The sequence below is a fragment of the Manis javanica genome, chromosome 1 (genome assembly GCF_040802235.1).
Source record: "Manis javanica isolate MJ-LG chromosome 1, MJ_LKY, whole genome shotgun sequence".
In the NCBI taxonomy this organism is placed as follows: domain Eukaryota; kingdom Metazoa; phylum Chordata; class Mammalia; order Pholidota; family Manidae; genus Manis; species Manis javanica.
In genome coordinates this window covers 210724959-210745166 of record NC_133156.1, presented here as the reverse complement: position 1 = coordinate 210745166, position 20208 = coordinate 210724959, and the positions used below count along the sequence as shown (strand labels likewise).

General features: G+C 37.9%; 1 protein-coding gene across 13 annotated transcripts in view; it reads right to left on the bottom strand.

Annotated features, from left to right (window-relative positions):
- Positions 1–2810: 2810 nt before the first annotated feature.
- SLC8A1 (solute carrier family 8 member A1) overlaps positions 2811–20208 on the bottom strand; it is a 374762-nt gene continuing 357364 nt past the window's right edge. For all 13 annotated transcript variants that reach the window (XM_017655160.3, XM_017655156.3, XM_073214039.1 and 10 more), the window contains one exon: positions 2811–20117. In XM_017655160.3, the coding sequence (XP_017510649.1) occupies positions 19741–20117 (377 nt within the window). In that variant the 3' untranslated portion in view covers positions 2811–19740. The remainder of the gene's footprint in view (positions 20118–20208) is intronic.

The window sequence follows — 20208 nt, the reverse complement described above, 5'->3', positions numbered from 1 at the left end:
TGATCTTTTGTTGTGTTTTCTAGTTTGTGTTACTGGACTCATTACTTTGTACCTTGTTTTTAGTGACATATAGTAAGAAAAGAACCTAGAATGAATCTTTGGTGGCATAAAGCCTACTAGTAATTTTTCTTGCTATAAGAAAATAAAATTTTGCCTGCAATTACAGATCTTGGTAATGAAGGCCATGTGATCATTCAGGTGATGTGATTTTCTTTTAATAGATGGGATATGCCTGGGACCATTGTAGATAACCTTCACATGTTATCAGAATTTCTGAAAATATTTCATGGCATTCTATTTTCAGTCAACAAGGAAATATAAAAGCAGAGGCACTTAAAAAGGACCTAAGGTGCCAACCAAGGATTGAATGTGAACTTCCACTAAATGTGTATTTGCAGTGTGCCCACCATTATTCCTTGAAATGTGAAATTTCATCCACTGAATGGCTGAGTACGTATCTTAGAAGAGCTACTAATGGTTCCATGTATGTAAGTATGTAGAGTTACAGGATCCTGGGAGTCTACACTTGCTCAAATATTGAAGCCTAAGTGAAAAGAAAATTGATATTTACTGGCAAATCTCTGGATCTGATTATGTTGTCTTTTCCTTTGGGAGTTTGCTCAAATCAAGTAGGTACTTTCAGACTGATAACATGAAGCAGAATAGCACGGTGATCAGAAGCTAGAGTTTTGGAGTCAGACTTGGTTACAAATTCTGTTTCTGCCACTTAGAAGCTTTGTGATTTATGGCAAATACTTCTCTAAACTTAAAGTTCTTATGTGAAAAAAAGCACAAATTATGTCCCTTTCAGAGGCGTTTGTGTGGCTCAGAGATATAACCCAGGTGAAGGCTGAGGTAGGTTGCCTGGTTGATAGCCAGTCAATAAATGTTGGCTGAAGTTACTACAATGAAGAGAGTTAGAATTTTGTTCGTTTTGGTCTTTCATTTTTCAATGTGAAAGGTGTTGCTGGTGTTTAAGAAAAATTTATTAAGATACTTGTTAAAGATGGTAAGACTTGATCAAGAAAGGGACTAGAGAAATGGGGTTTTGCAGTAAGGGAGAGAGACTGAGCTCAACTCTGAAGAGAATTAGGACAAGCAGGGATTTACAGCAAAGGAGCAGGGTTGTGGGGTCAGTGGATGGAAAATTACTCAGAGGATATATCAAGGCTATGTGGAGTTTGCTGGACTAACTCGATAGGATTCTTGCTGAAGGTAGGCTAGGCTGATAAGATAATAAGGGTTGGGGTTGAGGAACTTGATCAGATATCAAAAGGGATTTTCTCTAAACTGACTCAGCAGGATTTTTGTTAAAACTGGACTTAGCAGGCTAGTGACAGAGTCCAGGTTGTGGAACCTAGTCAGGAAGAGGTCTCAGAGGAGTGTGATTCAAGTTTGGGGGTAAAGAAGCGAGTTTGTGTTACTGGCCTAAAGGACGTAAATACCAACTAACATCTCAGGCACTGTGCCAGGCACTTAATAAGTGTTACATTCTCCCTTTAGGAGAATTCCACAGAGCAGGTGCTATTAGTCTCATTTTATACACAAGCAAATTGAGGTGCACATTGATGAAGGAATTTTCACCAGGTTACCCAGGTAGACTGATAAAGCTGGAATTAAAATCCAGAGTCTATTGATTCTACAAGCCCACATTAGCGGGACTTGTTTCACTGTATGCATATGAGCTGTATGGATGATCTAATCTCTCTGCTTATGATTAGCAAGTATTTATGGTAAATGAAGGACTTAATGAATTATCTGTGAGAATGGCAAGTTGTAATTATTTTCAACAGGTTCACAGGAATTTCAAAGGCTGCAAAAATTGTGGTGTCAAGGTCAAGGCAAAGGCTCCTAGTCAACCTCTTTACCCTAAGCACAGCTATGACAAGAATCACACGGTTTTATGCTTCTTCTAAGTTTTATAATTGCCTTGGAGCTCTGGGCTTCACTCTGAGTGTGCTGATCACCTGCCTTCTGTCTTGGATGGATCTGAGACTCTTACCTCACCTTGATAAGCCAGCTAGGGGCATCTCCTGAATAAGAAAAATGAGAACTTGGTGGAAGATGTGAAGCACTTCTCAAAAGTAGTAAGTAGATATGGTGCATGTAAGGGAATGTATAATTGAAGAAATATACTGGATGTGTCCCCGTCATGGTATTCTGTGAATAAATATTTATCCTTTCATTGGCCATTTCCTCCTCTTATACAGAATTCTTTGATCACCATTTTAGGAAATGTGAGCTGATGCTGCATTTTATGTGCAGCAAAAACCTTAAGGATCATGTTCTAAAACACACAGAATATACAGATTTTTGTGTATAAGAAGAGATCTTTTAACTATTTCTCCCAAAGTTGAGGTCAAATCTCTTATATTAGTTCTAAATTACTTTTAAGTTTGATTTTAAGACGGTATGTCTGTGAACGATAGTTGCATTTTCCTGGGCTGAATGTACCATATTTTAGCCAGACTCTTTGTGGGTAATTTCAATGTGTTAATGTAGGAGAAACAAAATAATTCTTTAATTCCATGGAAGTCACAGAAAAATGGTTCAAAAATCCTTACTGGGGGATACGGGTTTGTGATTTCTCTGGTTCTTGAGAATTCTCCCAATATTTGGAATGGAGTCTAATTCCTAGTTAGATGCTCAGTAAATATTTGTTGGATGAATGAAGGAACTTTTAGCCATAACTAAAGTATCCCTGAGACTGGACCTGGACTATGACAGGGGAAAGCTTTGATTCTCCTTTGTTTAGGTTAGTTAACAGAGTCACACTGAAGATACATAAAAATCAATAAAAAAATGAATGGTTAATTTACAAACATTTATATTTAAGTGTTAGGAAATATGCTACGATTAGGAAAACAGTTAAGACAATGATTTGTATAGAATTGACTAGTTCAGGCAATGAACACTTCACAGATTACAGTTTAACAAGATTAGATGTCACATAAAACATACACATATGACAGACAGTGCTTCTGACTTTGATATTAACATATCATCAATTCTACACATGAGGAATAGTGCCAGTTAAATTTTGGGTTATGAAATATATAATTTTTTTGATAAGACATTTCAAATTACAACATATCTCAGGCAGCATGCAGGAAAAGTCATTTATTGTACATTTGTTAGGGCACACCTTTGCAGTAAGCTTCCAGTGTTTGGTAGTGAGATCAAGAATATAGAAACCATTGAAATGATAGTATGATTGAAATCAGCAGTTGTATTTACTGACTGAGAGCATTTCTGGTAAAAATAAAACTCTCCATTCATTCATTGGAAAAATGCACAGTGATCAGAAACTCAATTCTTTAAAAATTGTTTTTCACAATTAATTCTCATTTATTGGTGATACAGCAGCTGCAGGAAGTCTGAATTCTGAGAGCTGGTTGTATGTAACAGCAAGAATTCATTCTGTGGTCTCACGTGATTACAAAGATGCTTACCATTTGAAATCACATTGTAACAAGTGCTGTACAGACATCACAAATATTTGGTGTTTCAGAGTCTTAACAAATATTATGTTGTGGTTATTTCACCCAGAGACTAGATTAACAGGCAGTGTAAATCACATATATCTTAAGGTTTTAAAAATACATTTTATACAATAGGTTTCTAATTTCTTTAGTAGCATTTAATTTTGGTGTTTTTGTGGGGTTTTTTTGATTTTTGTTTTGTTTCATACTTCAAGAGTCCTTAAAGAAACTATGAATCTCTGGCGCACACTGAGAAAATCAATAGGATTAATATTTCCCCACAGGAATATGGCTGAGTGTACAGTGAATCACAGAGTCAATAGAGCAACATTTGACTTATAACAGATTATTTCTAAAATTCAAATAAAATCTAAAATTATTTTAAAAGATAGCAGTTTGAACAAAGCTATAGGAATCAAAAATTGTATTTACAAAATGTTAAAATTTTTTTAATGGCTAGTTCTTGCTAACTGCACAAATTAAATATTCTTGGCGCACATAGTCTGCTAACCTTCTATACAACATTGTTAAACCTATGAATCAACTTACATGAACTGATTAGGTGGGGAAATTAATGATAATTTCCATTCACTCAAGGTGCTTGCAAGGAAACATTTTAATGTCTTCCCTGTAAGACAAGGTGAATTCATGATACGTCTGAGGGAGAGGAAGTTTCTGGCACAATGATCTTACCCCCTTTTCTTTATGGATTGCCATTGTGCTGGCTCAGGAGGAGTTAGTTCACTTTACTATCAACACTATCATTAATGTTGGTACCTTTAACTTGATTAGCTGAAATTCCTAAAAGTAATTTAGTGCAGTATAAGAATTATAGGAAAGACTGATATATTTAGCATTGAATGTTGGAATTCTAATCTAGCTTTATGCACCTGATCCAAGTCACCGTACCTCACATTTCCAAAGCTTCTCTGCATTACACTGGCTTAAACATTTTTTTCTCTTGGTCCTTAGAAATACAAAATATTGATTTTTAAAAGAGTATGTTAAGGTGAGCATTTCTTATCACATTCATAATAAAAGAAATCAGTCTACATTTTCATTAAACAGTAGTCTTTGGCAGAAGGCTTTATAAATAACTTCACTCGACATTTCATTTAGTTCATTTTCCTTTTTGATATCAGATGTATGATCACTTGTTCACTACTACAGATTAATAGGAAAACATCACAGATATATAAAAATATTTAAGTTTAGCACATATTCTTTCTGAAAGTTAAATTCAAAGTGTATTGATTCATTGATACTAGAGAAGATATTTTACACAGGCATTTCTAACAGTGTTGCTTAAGATCACAATTTTAACAATATGGTCAGCAAAGAGGATATGAGAATACCTTATTCCCCACAAAATGTTGTCACTGAAACACAGAAAGAATCCACAGGAATCTTTATTTTTATACATTTTGTTTCCCACAAAATGAGTAATGTATGACGCATATACCTTAATATATATGTGTGTACTCAAAATGACAAGTTTAGAGATTACATTCATTGGCATGAATAAAAACTGAAAAATTCAGTTAGTATCCAAATGCATTACTGATATACCACCACTTGGGCATTTCAAAGTGCAGTGAAGTTATTTTAAAAAAACAGCTTTAGACAAGATCTTCAGGATAGAGGAATATTAGGATTGCTTGCTTCCCTTAGGATTGCTCTTTCTATTTAGCCCCTCTCCATTCTCCTGTCTCTGTCTTTGAAGATTTTATGTAATGGGTCCTTTAAACTATGCATACCAGATGGGAACTGGCCATTCTTTCCTTTTTTTTTTGCACTGTTCAGAGAATCCACGGCCACCTCTTAGGGAGAGGAAGTGTCTGGCACGATGATATTGTGGGGTGCCCACTCGCAGGCTCAGGAAGAGCTCGCTTTGCCATCAGAAGTATCCACCAAGCTTATTCGGTGGGAAAGAATTGGCACCAGGAACCACCAAAGGCAAGACAGAAGTTCTAAATCAGTTTCCTACCTTAAATTCTCTCCATTTGCCCCTCTTAGAATACTCCCTGAGGCAAAGAGCAGTGTGCATGTATATGTGCAAAGCATATATACAGTATATATGGTTTGCTAGTTCCTTGACTTACCCTCGCCTAGGAAGTGACAAATTTCTTCTCAGTGGGAGCTTCCTTCTGTGTGCAGCGTTAATAGATGAAACCCAGGGAAGTCCCCACTGTAATAACAGTTGTGTCAACAATTATTATTATGGCTTATTAGAATAATATTGAATTGCACCACTGACCTAGAAAATCACCATGAATGGCCCTGAAAGGCAGAGCTGTTGGGAGCTTCAAAACAATTACCTGTTACCTTTTAATGTCAAAGCCTTTTTAATGGTACCAGATAAGTAAGGGTCTTTAGATGTAACTTCCTTAAGTTTTCTGAGAGAAAATTTTAACCCAGGTTTGTTTTAAGATTCCAAGACGAGCCAATAACCAAACCATGGATTGTGGACTAAGGCAGCTGCCACTGTAACTTTGCATAGGGCGTAAAGGAGTAAAAATACCAGAGTGGACTATGGTCTGGAAGGTCAAGGCTCTGGATCTGAGTGCATCCCAGTCAATCCCATTCAGTTCCTCCTCCTGCAGAGGTGTACTTCCCATCACCAAAGCGCCTTGACATTGGTGATTATTCTAGGAAGTCTCTTCTTAGGCTTTGATTTTGAGTAAAAGAACATGCAAATGGAGATGCACACAATGGTGGAGACAGAGGAAGGAGGCGCTGTGCGTTACCTGGAGCTGTTTGGTGATCAGGTATGAGAGAAAAATGGGGTAACAGGGAAACAGCCAATTGGAAAATACCCTCAGACACAGAAAGCGGACACCCAGATGCTCAAACTTTGACTAGTGAGAGGATGCATGTATTGGGCTTAGATGGAATCTACCATTTAAACTTTTGTTTTTTCCTGTAAGGATGGAGAATTCAACAGTGGGTGGCATTAACTTTTCTTGACCACTCAGAACACCGTATAGTCGTTACCAAACTTGCACAGGCGTCAGAGTCAGCCCAAGGGCTGTTAAAGCCCACAAAGCTGGGCACACTGCCAGAATGTCTGATTCATAGGGCGGGGCTGGGGTCTCTGGCGGGACCAGAGAATTTGCATATCTGCCACATTTCAAAGTTGTCGATTCTACTTTGTCAGGGGACAAACACAAAGAGTCGCTCTAGTAGCTTATTGTAAAACACACTATTGTTACCCAAATCACCTTAATTATTCTCCGAGAACAGAGTTTTTCCATGTGAAATGTGAAGGTTAGTATTTGATCTTCTACCCCTGGACATTCTTGTAATGTAGGTAAGGCCAGACTCGATTGGTGCTAGTTTAGAGACGGTAAAGGTTCAGAAATTGAAGTACCATATTGGCACGTACAGCAAACAGTAGGTACAGTATGACTCAAACTCATGCTCTAACCTATGACCTTCCTCTCAAGGCCATGTGATTTTTCTGTCTCATTAAGTTTGAGTCCCTAACAGGCTTTTTGTGGCAGACTCTATCTACAGCATCTCTTCAGAGGGTAGTACTTTAGTAAGAGCGGTAAATGTCTCTCTTGACACACAGGTGATAGTCCCCCTACTATCTCAGGATGATTAATATTACAACAGCTAAGTTTGTTCACTGAAAACAGATTTGTTGACTTACTCTGGTGCATTTCAAAGTATATTGAATGCAAGGACCTATATAAAAGTAAATGAAGGATAAGAACATCAAGGCACAATCCCTGAAATTCAGTAGAAGAGGAATTGAATGGAGCACACTGGCAGATTCATAAGTAGAGGCTGCAGTTTTGGGACTGGCGAGGGGACCTCGGACAATTCAAGAGGTTGAATTGGTACAATGAGTTAAAGAAGAGACATGAGTTTGTGTAAATGAGCAGCAGCCTATGTAGAAGGAAAGCTCAGTTCAGTTTCTCTACCTTAAACCAAGCCCCTACTGCTGATTGACAGAGCCACCTGAATGGCTTAAGGCAGTCATCTCCAAAAAATGCTGATGACACAGATTTATTTTCAAAAAGACAGAAAATCCTACCTTTTCAATTTAGGATTTCCTAATCAAGTATGAAGTGGGGGGCAAATTCAATGTGAGGGACTTACTGAAATGTAGAATAGGATATATTTATAGAGAGCTGCAACTCAACGGCTCTATATAAAAATTTATAATGAGAGAAGGAAAAGTAATTTTATGCCTAGGTAGAAGTCATAGACATTACTACAGGTAAAACAAAAATATTATCTATTCGAATTTTCTTTCACAACAGTGAGACCCACAAAATTACTTTATCTATTACAATGTTGGGAATTTTGCTTTACTTTTACGGCTAACAAATTTGGCTTTGCCTCAGTGCTAATAAAACGAATATATGACCGTTGTAATGTTGAAATGAGTTTTTTTTTTTTGCCAATTCTGATGACATTCTAACTGGGATTCTTTCAAGAGAAAGCTTATATTTATTCCACTGAAACATCCTTTGTTTATATAAGCGGAGTTCACCAGGGTTTCTTTTTTTCTTTCTTTTCCCAATGGCAGTGTCTACACACTGTCTTGTTATGTTTTCTTCAACCTTGAGCAATTGGTAATGAGGCATTTGGGCTGTGGCAAAACAGATAATTGCTATGGATGGAACTTAAGTCTTTTTGTAAAATCCTTTCTGGGCAGTCATTTTCTCCGTAACAAGGGAGGTGTTTAAGATAGTTGGATCTGTAGCAAACAAAGTTCTTTTATCATCTTCTTTTAAAATACTTGTGGCTTTTAATATTTTTCTGTCTGGCTATTGCTCATCCTGTATGTATTCATACCCTTTAGTGTAAAATAACTGTTGGTCTCTTCATTCTCAAAGATTGTTGCTAAGTACAAAGAGTGAAAAATAAAAGTGGAATTATTGTGGGAAACTGTGTGAACTTAGTTCACATTTAGAAAAATAGTGGATTTGGCCTTAGAAAGTCACTGATGTGGAATCCATTCCAATCTCATTAAATTTTCTATTGTAGGCATCCCCCAAAGGGAGAACCTTTTCACTCCCCTTCAAGAAAGTAAATGTTTTTCCGGCAGTGCACAAAGAATTATTTCAAAATAAATCTTTACATTCCTGTCAGATTTAATGTGGTTTTATTGGCTTGACACTTGCACTGGCAGACAAATATTAGGGGAAACTGGTTCACAGCGTAAAGCGCCTTCAATCCCTACCCAGTGGTTGGTAACAGGGAACCACAAATCACATGGGCTGGATGTGTCCTAGAATATCAAACTAGAGGTTTCTCTATTTAATGAGAAATTCAAGCCCAGAGAGAGCTGAAGATTCATAATCCTCTGAAACAATTAAATACTAATTTTCAAAAGAGGAAAAAGCCTTTGGGTTTCCTCCCTGGCAATGATTTGATGTTGAAATGAAGAGAACATTGTGTCCTCAAGACATGGAGACTGAGGTCGTCTCCTCTGGTTGCCCATTCAGATGTGACAGCTGGAGTTGTAACACACTGAAATAAGGCCGGCCACCTCAGAATCAAAAGAGCAAGAGGCAGAGTTAGGGAAATCCTGTAATGAATCAGCATCAACACCCAACAGAAAAACATTCAGCAATGAAGAGGCAAATTATCTTTATAATAAGTCTTTCACAATTTGAAATGTTAAATGAAAGCTGTATGTCAGTCCCACACGGTTTGGATCAGTGTAGACTCTAGATCTGTTAGTTGACTCTGAATCCATTTGAAAGACAAAATGTAAAGTTCAGAAAATAGGTATTTCTGTGTCTGTTAAAGGAAAGTTACTTGATAGATTTCAGATTGGCCCCATTAAGCAGTCTCAAATTGATAAAATAGTTGTAGATCAAAAGGTTAATTTAATTAGGGTGCTGTAACTGGACTTATTCCTAGCTAAATTCAAGGCTAGTGTTAATTTTCCTGAAATTACTTTGTTTTGAATTCTCATACCATTTTAGGTTGCCTAGTATAATACTTTGCACAAAAATAAATACTGAGACTCTGATGTTTGATTTAAAAATTGCTCCACTGCCTTGACTGTATAGATGTTTTTAAAAAGTTTTAACCAAATAGAAATTGAATCAATCATCCTGGAAGGCAGACTTACTAAATTACTTAATTTCTGCACTTCTTGGTTTAACTTCTGATTCTTTTTCCTTGGGTAATTTGCCCGTTGATATTTATCTAGCTCCAGCATCCAGACCTGAATACTAACAGCTAAACACTGTCCAAACACTTTTTGCATCTCTTAGCCCTTTTTTGTTGATTTGTGAGGATTGGGCAGACAGAGCAAGTAACATTTAAGATCCTGGCATCAAAGCCACTTCTAACTTTTGATTCAGAGTTGGGAATATTTCCTCAAATCTTTTTCCTGGGTGGCAGTCACTTAAAAAAAGCCATCTGGTGAGTGCAGTGTTAATATGAGACAATCAGAATGGTTTGTGCTTTTATACAGATTTCCGGGATCAACCAATGAAGTACCTGCCATTTTTTTTTTATCATCTTTTGTATTAGAGCTTTGGAATGGCCATTTCCTGAAGAAAATTAAGAATAAAAGGCAGAGTCTGAAGCTATGTCAGTACTGTTCCACAGAACAAGTATGGGGAAATACTCCACTGGGAACCAAGACAGAAAAATACCAGGAAGAGCAAACATCAACAGAGTCGGTCAGAAGCCCTTCCCTCCTCTATAACCCAGTAGCCTGTGCTGAACTGTCTTCCTTTTTGAACGTTATTAACTATCTTGTCTGTTGCTTTAAAGGGACCCAAACAAATTCTGGTTTCTCCACAAAACAAACCCAGTCTTTGGGTAAAATCACAATACTATTACCCAGGGATATGGTTTTGGTTAGTGGGGGCTTCAAGCTCAAAAGAGGTATGAATTAATTCTAAACGGCGGCAAAGTAGTATTTTCATTTTACTGATTGCCATCTAGGGTTGGAGTATGAGGGTATTGGCTGGGAAGAAAAAAATGCGGGTTTAGGCTTCTCTAAGTTTAGACTGCTCGTGAGGTCCAATTGCTGCTTTGTCAGTGTTTGTAAAAATTGGTTGCATGGCAACCAGTTTGAAAAGCCGCGTTCACACTCCATGCAGGCAACAAGCATGTGATTGAGCCGCATGACTCTGTTTGGAAGGGTTTGAGTCAAACAAAATAGCCTGGCTCAGAGCAGAAAGGACTCTCTGTAGGCAGTATTCACATCAAGTGAAAAGAAATACATTGACATTGGTGTAATGTTCATAGACCGTGTGTCATGGGGGTAAGCAAGGGTGGTGGTCTGGCTCAAGGACTAGGGGTTGGCCTCATCTGTTTTGCCTAGGTCCCGACCCCATGTAGTCGTTGAATGGTGATGTGATTATAATATTAATAGTGATTTGTCTCCCCTGCCCCAGTGCTTGTTTGCCTCTAGATACTGTATGGATGGGATAGGGGGAGGTGGTGGTTGGCCACAAATGTTACTAAATCCCATGTCTCAATAATTAATATATTTTCCTTATAGCTTTGCAGAAGTGCAATCTTTGCTTCAGATTTGGCATTTAAAAGCATCTCTCTTTGTTTTGGGTTTAAAGCTTAAAAATTAAAATTTTTAAAAGTGAAAACCAGGTTTAATCCACTGAGAAAGGGAGAACAAATCTTTTACTTGTAGCTTTCTCTCCCCATCTGCAGTTGTTTCGGTAATATGTGCACAAGGATTAAACATCTGAGGTAGGAAAAGGGGGCATAAAAACAGTTGCTGATGTAACCTTTCCCAACTTCTTTGGGTGCTAGACTCATTTTTCAAGAAAATGAAACCAGTTATTGGGAAAATTCCCAATCCATCTTGGTGAGACACTTTTTTAAAAAAATATAAATCTATGTAGAATCTGTGAGAACAACCTGAGAATATCAAGAATATTTTAAGCCTCATGTATGCATTTACCGTGGCATCATCTGCTCAGAGATTTGGAGTGTCAAGTTTCCTACAGAAATATTGATGGCAGCAAACACCTTGTTGTTCTTAGAGTTTTAGACTGAAACTTCAAAGACACTATTTTCTTGCAAATCATAACAACAGCTGTAGCTAATAAAAATGACTTTCAGTTTTTGCAAGATCTGATTCTTTGCTTAGATCCAATACTACAAGTTTTGTTGAAAGAGCAATAGATTAAATTCCTCCTAGAATTTATAGTAGTAAGTGTCACAATCAGGGTCCAATATGTAATGAAGGAGTTGATTAAGTAGGTTCCAATGACTTGGCATCAATATAACTAACCCCCTCTATATCCACTCCTCACCCTGACAGGACCCTTTGGCAAAGTGTCATGTACCTATTCTTCCCCAACATGCTGAAACACATTTCTAGAAAATGTCCACCTGATGTATGGGCGCCTGCCTGCTCAGTGTTATGTTTCCAGGGAAAATATAAAATCTCATCCTTTTAATCCTCCAGGATTTGATCTACATGAGGTTTTTTTAAAGAGCTGTTTTCAATGCCCACTCTCCCTCCCCCCTCCAAAGGCAGAGGGTAATTGGAAAAGTCAGGAACAAACCCTAATTGCTCCTAAAGACTTTCTATCAGAAATGTGTGCTAAATTAAGGGAAGAAAAGTGAATTTCTTTAAAAAAACCTACTTATGTCTTTAGAAGGATGCAAATAATTAACATTCTAAGCACTTTTCAAACCACTTTCATTTGCATCTTTAACAAGAACAAAAAAGAATCCAGAATTTGTTTCCTTTCATCTCCCTTCCCCAGGTTTCATTTATAAAAGAGACTTGATAAAAAGGAGCACTATCCTGACATGGGCTCTCACAGCAGACCTAGACATCCAAAAAGTAATGCAAGTTATTTGATATGTATCATGTATTTTTCTATTTATGTGTCTCTATGCTCAAGACAGATGGGTTAGAGGAGATTTAATGCTGAAATCATGTCTGATCTCTTAGAAATAATCTTCAAACTAGCATTTCAAATCCTGTTTTTTTTTTTTGTTTCACCAGTTGAAATGGCAACTTTGGGTAGAAAGAAGATTGAAAACAACACTTCTCTTTGCTGTGCATGAAAAGGCATGTTTCAGAAACCTCTTAACTACTGGTAGGTCTGTCTGCACTTTATTGTTTATTTGGGATAGAGTCAGGCTCAATATCCCATCTGGTATATTGACTCTTTTAAGTATTAAAATTAATTCTGAAATATAAATAACAACATCAGAATGGAATCAGTCTTTTATAAATGAAATTGTCGAGTTATTAAGTTGTAAAATTTAGAAATTTCATGGCTTAAAAAAGGAAAGAGGGCAATTATTGAAGGAATTTTTGTGAGACACCAGTATAGGTCCAGTGTATTTCACAAAATAGCTCTAATATGGAAAAGTGTGCCAAAAGCTTACTTTATTTTTGGCTCCCAAAGCCAAAAGTTATGTATGTCCAGCTTTGACTTTCATGTAAAAACTGAGACTACAAATCAAAATTATATTGTTTCTGGAAACTGGGAATCTATCTTCCTTAAAGTTGATGACTTACAAATATTTTAGACAAGGGTAATCTGTGATGAAATCTTTCTTCCATTTTCTTTGTGCTAATTCTCTCAATTTAAAATACATTCTTGTCAGCAACATAGATAATTCTCACCTAAAATATTATTTTAACCATATTAATCAGTTATATGAACATTATGAGACCAAAAATATTTTAAGATCTTCCTTGGAGCATTTATCAAAGTTTTTTAAGTATAAGCAGTTAGAGAAAGGCACCTAAAGAGAAAAGTGTTTTTTCAAAATTAGCCATCTGAAGCATATCACTTTTACCTTAGATCTATGGTTGATTTTTTTAATTGAAATATTTTGAAAAGTGGTTATATATTTAGTTATTTAACAGAATTTTTCCTTCCACTTGGAAAGAATGGGATCTTTGCTTTAGAGAATGGGTCATTGCAAACCTAGAACCACATTTTTAGGAAAAATCTCCTAAAAAAATATATCTGTTTTTCTACCATGTGGCTTCAAGGAATCTAATAAAAAGTTCTGTAATTAAAAGTAGCTTATTTCAACTTGGGAATTTAGGGAAAAGTTCTGGGAAACAATCTCTGTAGATCCTTCTAGGTGAATAAACAATTTCCAGTACAGAGGACTGCATAGTGATTCTAGTAAATTAATTCCCCACTCTCCCCCAGAAGAGCTCTTGGATTTGGCTAGAAAGATCTGTCCTTGCAATCATCAAGTTAAGAGGGTTATGCTGTGCATCAACTGTCAAAATCAACTTAGTAACATTGAAGTTAATTTCTTTTTTGATGTGTTTGGTTATTACATGCAGATTTTCCTGCCATTTGCAAAGCAAGAATATAATACAGAGAAGCATTTGACCCACTTGTATTTCTTGGAGTTATGGAAGTAGCTTTCTATGTTTATATACTTCACCTTTGTAGAAACTTTCACAGGAGTTGGGTGTGTGCGTGTGTGTGTAGGGAGTGGGGGTGGGGGGCTCCTAATTTCCAATCCATATCTATGTATATTGATAGAATAAAAGGCACTGAAGCATAAAAATGTGATCAATAGAGGAATAAAATCAACAATGCTGCTGTAGCGTGTAGCTGTAGGGTACAATTTGTCTTAAACATTTCTAGAGATACTATACTATGATCTAACAACTGTTTTCTAGGTGGAATGTCATTATATTTTCTTTTTCTCTGAAAAATTCATTTTCAGAAAAACATGCCCAGAGTACTTTTTCATAAGCCTTTTCCCCATTGCTGAGAGGTGATGGTGAGCATTACCAAGGGCAGTGAATATGATTGGAATAGTCAAGGAATAACTACAAAGGTCAGAATTAGAGAAAAGAAAGATGGAGATTGCATATGCCAAAGGGGATACCTCTCTGGGTCTTTGAGAAAAGGTTAGAACAGCATGATTCTAAGGAATGTGAGCAAGTGAAGCAGGTGTCAAGTAGTGCATTGATTACAGATGGACCAGGAGATTCTGGGCAGACAAGTCTTCCTGGAAAGCTATGGGCTATAGTTTTACCTACAAAGTCATGTTGCTTTTTGAAGTTATGAAGTAACATTCTTCCCTAGAAAGAATCAAAATAATAAATTACACAATGGTCACTGATTTAAAGGTCCCTTAGGAAATTAAATTGGGGACCTTTGACAAAACAAAATTAGTAGAGCTCCTGAGGACATCTTTTTGGGCATTTTGTCATGTAGGGAAAAAGTGACAGAAAGCTATATGCTCACCATGTCCTGTGGGCTGGAAAGCTGAAGTACTGTTTCCCTTGGGAGTGCCAACTCAGTGGTTGCTTCGTTTATAGATAAGACATTCTTTGCTTTGGGAGATGATTGACCGTGGCCTGATCAAGCTCTGGAAATGAAATATCTACTACAATTGTTTCCCCGTCCTGTGTTATCCTGTAGGTGGAATGCCATTGGCACCACCCAGTGCTTGAAGCATGCTGGGTGGAAGGCAGTGAACAGGGCTAGAAGTGGTAAGAATGTAATGGTTGAAAAAGAGCATAAATGCAGTCTGTTAACAAAAATCTGTAGGTAAAACTGCACAAAAGCTAATGAGTCTACTCATAACATCTTTCTCTATATATAAGATAACTCTGATTCTGCATTTCTCTTCATAATGCACTCACTTGTTTATCAATTGAATGCCCAATTTTACAACAGCTGGGAGGTGGTGGCCAAGTGAAGTGATTACTACAACAAAAGCCAAATGCCAAATGTAGGTCAGGGTGAGAATCCAGTGCCAAACATCACCAATCATGAAATGGCCAAGCGTTCTTGGAGTTATGAAACTATACACAAGACTTGTTCTGGAGGCAGCTGTCGGAGGTCAGAGACAGCAAAAAAGAATCAAAAGTGAGACTCCACATCTTGAGCCAGGAAACACAGGAAGAAGTCAAAAAGGGGCTGGTGTACCTTCTTGAGATGGTGAAGTTTTGTCACTATTAGAGAACAGAGGGCCTCATTATCTACCAGAGGAAATTAATTTGTTCTAATTGCTTCCACAAAGTTCTCAGATATATGCAGAGCAAACTAGTCAATCTCACTTTCGTTTAGACAGGTGAGTATCAGAGGACCTCGGCTGTGGTATTGACAACGAATCAAGCCCTGTATGGAAAAGGCAGTGTGGGCAGTGAGCTTTAATAGACCACTGGGAAAGGGGCCACCTTAGGGATTTTCACTGTGGGTGAGATCCACCTATCAGAATAGCCTCAGGGTTGTTTAAAATAACATCTTTTGTAACCTTTCCTTTGAAAAACAATAAGAAAAATCATAGTGTGTTTATGCTGTGAACCATGCAAAACAAAGCTCTGTAAAATCTTCACTGGTGGGAGGCTTGAATTAGAATCCTTCTAAGAATTAAAACCAGCTTAAACGAGGTTGAAAATCACTGGGCCATGGCATTTTGCCAAAGAGTTGTTAAACAGTCAAGTGTACTCTGGTCATTGAATTACTCTTTTTGCTGTTTAAAGAAGTAAATGTTGGCTGCTCATTTTGTGTTAAACCAAAGATTAGTATCCAGGAGACATATTGTTTAAGAAAAATTTAAATTGTACCTTATTTCCTTCACATGTGAATGTGCCACACATGACCATGTATGGGTATACTGAGGAACTCTAAAGGAAAATTTTAAAGATCAGATGAAGAAAGTATCATTTACATGTACACAGTGGACTGTGTTGTAGTAAGAATAAATCCATTGATATTAACATAGACTTGCAAATAAGTATACAAACTAGAGGTCACATTTTTCCCCCACAAATACTTATTTCCGGTGTTAGCTCTTCCTGTTCTGATTATTATGACATAGGAAAATGATATAAATATACAATCAGAAATAATGCAAGGCAGAAGTTATATTGGAAATCAAGAGGAATACAGTATGAAATACTAAAAGTACAATTTACTTAGGTATGCCTTGGGAAGTAACTAGTTACACACCTCTGACAATGTTCTTGGGATTGACTGATTTGGTGTAATACCATGCAGGAAAGTGGTCTGATGTGTAACTGTTTGTGGGTTCATGTTCTTGGATGCAAGAAGAATGTAGATAATGTACTAAAAGATGTGGGGGAAAAGAAGAGTGAAATGGAGAGACATCCAACATTAATCTCAGTACTGCTGGATCAACACATATTCTGACACTCTGCTCTCTGGGAACATTAAAAAGGAAATGTTGCATGACCAAAGGGTTGACCTTTGAAAGAGTTTGAATACTTAGTATCTATTTGCTTTCTTTTGGTTGAGGATACTGACTGCACAAAAAATATCATTTTGGTCTTTATTTCTTCAAAATATGAAAACAAAAAAATGAAATAGATGACAATGAGAGAAAACATTCCATACAGAATATGCCGTATCACTAGTGATAAAATCAGAAACAATTAGAAACTTTATTTGTGCCAATAATGTGTACCATTTAAAAGGAACAGCACAATTAGTGCACCTTCCCCCCTAAAGCTGTGCATAATACACACAAAATGAAATAAAATGAAATATTACACAACTCTATTCATAACCCTGAACAACCAGAATCATATTTTCCCTATAACATGAACATTAAAAATGCAAACAAAACAAAAGCTTTGAAATTAAAATTCAATGGCAAGAATTAAAGTCCTCTGTGAAAATTTGCTATGGGTTTACTGACATTCCAAATATGGCTAAAATTGAGTGCAAAATCTTTCTAATGTTTAAACAGTTCACATCCTTTGACTGTTATTTACATGGTGTTTGTAGGCTAGTTTTCCATTTAGTATATCTTCCAAAAAAAAGGTGGGTAAGAATGTGCCCCCAAGGAGTTAGGCCACCACTGCTGGGCGATGACCTGTTAGGGTGCGTGAGTCTCCAGGACATATGAGGAATTGTAGTGGTGTGGGCCACAGAAAAGTCCTGTTGTCCAACAGAGATGAAAACTGGAATTAATTGGGCCTTCACAGTGATCTAATGGATCACCCACATGATTGCCTCCCTTGGCTAAAAACGGGGAGATGGACCTAGCTGCCAGATTGCCCAAGGATGCACTGGATGCTTTCCTAGCCTATGCTTTCTACAATTGTAGCTAAAGACAATCCTAGCTATTTGAATGATTGTATTTCTACAGTTTCAGTGTGTTGAGTTTGATAACTACGTCTTTGCTTGCGAGACAAAAACATTTCCTTGTGGCTGTGTTAACTTTAACCATGCAAATAGTAATCAAATAGTAATAACATTAGCTGAGAACTCCTGTGTGCTAGGGATCCAGGCTGTCTCATTCATAGTTGAGTCCCCAAGAGTAGTAGAGTACCTGGCATATTGAGTGGAAAACCATTATTTAATTATTCAGTTATTAAATGACAAATGATCATGATTACTGATTAGAAGAAGAAAAAGTAACTCTCTACAGCTTTTATTTCTGAAAAATCTCGAATTAGCACAGAGGGTCAGTGGTGTCCCCAGATTCTTTATAGAGAAGTGTCTGAGAGAAGACCAAAGTCATTCCATTTTTCCTCAGTGGACTCACTACTTTGGAATGTTGGGTTTATCCACACTCTTTGGTGTTTTGAAATAGAGCCATTTCTTCTCCAGGGTTAAAAACCTTCCAGAGCAATCCTCCAAGGAGGCACTAATTGTCTCATTAATTGCTTCCACCTTAGTCATAAGTACAGAAGATGCACTTTTATAAAGGCCCATTGGTCACCCTGGCTTCTTTCCTACTCAGGAACTGCAGATACAATCAGAAGGGTCTGGATGGTGGAAGAAACTGGGCTCAAAATAGCCTTTTACAAAAAAAATAAAATAAAACAAACCAGCACTATCTACCATCTGTGCCAGACAGAGCAGACGTGAAATAAATACTCTGGGGGCAGGGGTGTTGTGGAAATGGAGGCTGCTGAAGCCCAGGCCCTACCTTTCTCCTTGGCCTTCCCGAATCAACAGGCAATTTTTAGAGGCCAATGGTGTGTTTCACATGACTAACTTTTCATGACACTTTGTAGTTTGCCTGCTGTCCTCTCAATAGCTTTTACTTCCCACATACCAGTTATTGCTTCTTAGAAATGAATGTGCAGATCCATGAACAATAAGCCATTGTCTCCTCTGATCCCTCGTAAAACCAAACTCAGTAACAACACAGAAATTACATCTCAGGTGAAAATAAAACTCACATAGGTCTTCAATGTCCAGTCAACATTGCTGAATGGGAGAACAGTATATGCTATACTCTACTCTATATACAGATACGCTGTATTTGTTTTCATCCATGCACTGTGTAACAGGTGTCACACAACATTCCCGAACAAGCACATGAAGGAGCAGGTGTTCAGCCATGACTGCAACAGGACTGTGCGAGCCAGGGGTACTTCTGAAAATAAAACCCATGAACGATCCCTGGCAACAGCAACACGGGACTGGGACATGTACGGATGTGAATGACAAAGGATGATGTGCTGCTTGAATGTAGGGGTTATTCTTCCTGTTTGCATGAGGGGTGGTGGGCGGAAGGAAGATGGTTGGGATGGGCCACCAGAATAGGGGCCTCACTAATCACAGTCCAGAGCTAAAGAGATAGGAAATAAAGGATTTTTCATGTTCCTGGGAATCTAGGCACATTGTTCTTGTCCCTGTTGAACAAGAGTGCCAGGCATCATATCTTTAAACATCAGACTGCATCTGGAGCCATCACATCCGGGCTCCACTTGAGCTCCCACGCTTCGTGGAGGCAGTTTCACCTCTGCTCACATTCCAGAGATAAGCATGAAATTTAGTAATAAAGTGAAGACATGCTGCTGCTTCCATGCCTATATGCTTGCTTAATCCAAAATAATCTTTAAAGTGGATGAAGAGAGAGTAATCTTAATCTTTACCAAATTTTTACCAAAAACCCATTTGCATTTAGATTGGTCATCACCTCCGAGAGAAGCAAAAACCCTGACCCTCTCAACCAAACAAAACAAAACAATATAAAAGCCAAACATGAACCACCTCCCAACCCCTCCCTGAAAACAAACAAAAAGAGAAAACAAAGATTTAATAATCTATGAACCTGGAAAGCACACAGTCCTTCTGGTCTGAGCCGCGAAGATGGCCCTGCCTCCACGTCTCGTTCAATGTGACGACGCCCCTGGGAATGGGAGGTGATGGTTTCTCACTTGCGCCCTTGTACAGAGTATGCTCTTGAAGCTGGATTCCATCAGTAGGTAAGTGAACATGACTAATATCAGTTTCATCTGTTCATTATACATAATTTTATGTGTGTATATATATATATGTATATATATATATATATAAATTTACTATATCTGATTGTTCCTTTAGAAGCCTTTTATGTGGCAGTAGGCCTCCAGGGAGGAGAAGAAAATGTACAAGAGCCACAGGAGCACAAAGAGGGAGGATGTGAGGAGCTTGGCAGTCCGGGGCCCACCCAGCTCACCTCCAATTTCTGGCCTCCGCCGATACAGCAGCACCCCCACATTGATGAAAGCAAAAATGGTGAAGAGAGTGACAGAGAAAGCTAGCGTGCCAGGGGACACTTTGAACTGTTCCCCGTTGGCTGCGTGGTAGATGGCCGCGATGGACCAGGCCACGCCGATTCCCAGGAAGACATTCACCGCGTTGCTGCCGGTGACATTCCCTATGGATGCATCTGCGTACTGGTCCTGGGTGGCTGCCACTTTGCTGGCGAACGTGTCTGTGGGAGAAGAGAAAGGCAGTGACAGTCAGTATTATAAAGACGTCTGTGCTGTGCTGGGAGCTTCAGCTGTGTACATCAGTCCCCTGCT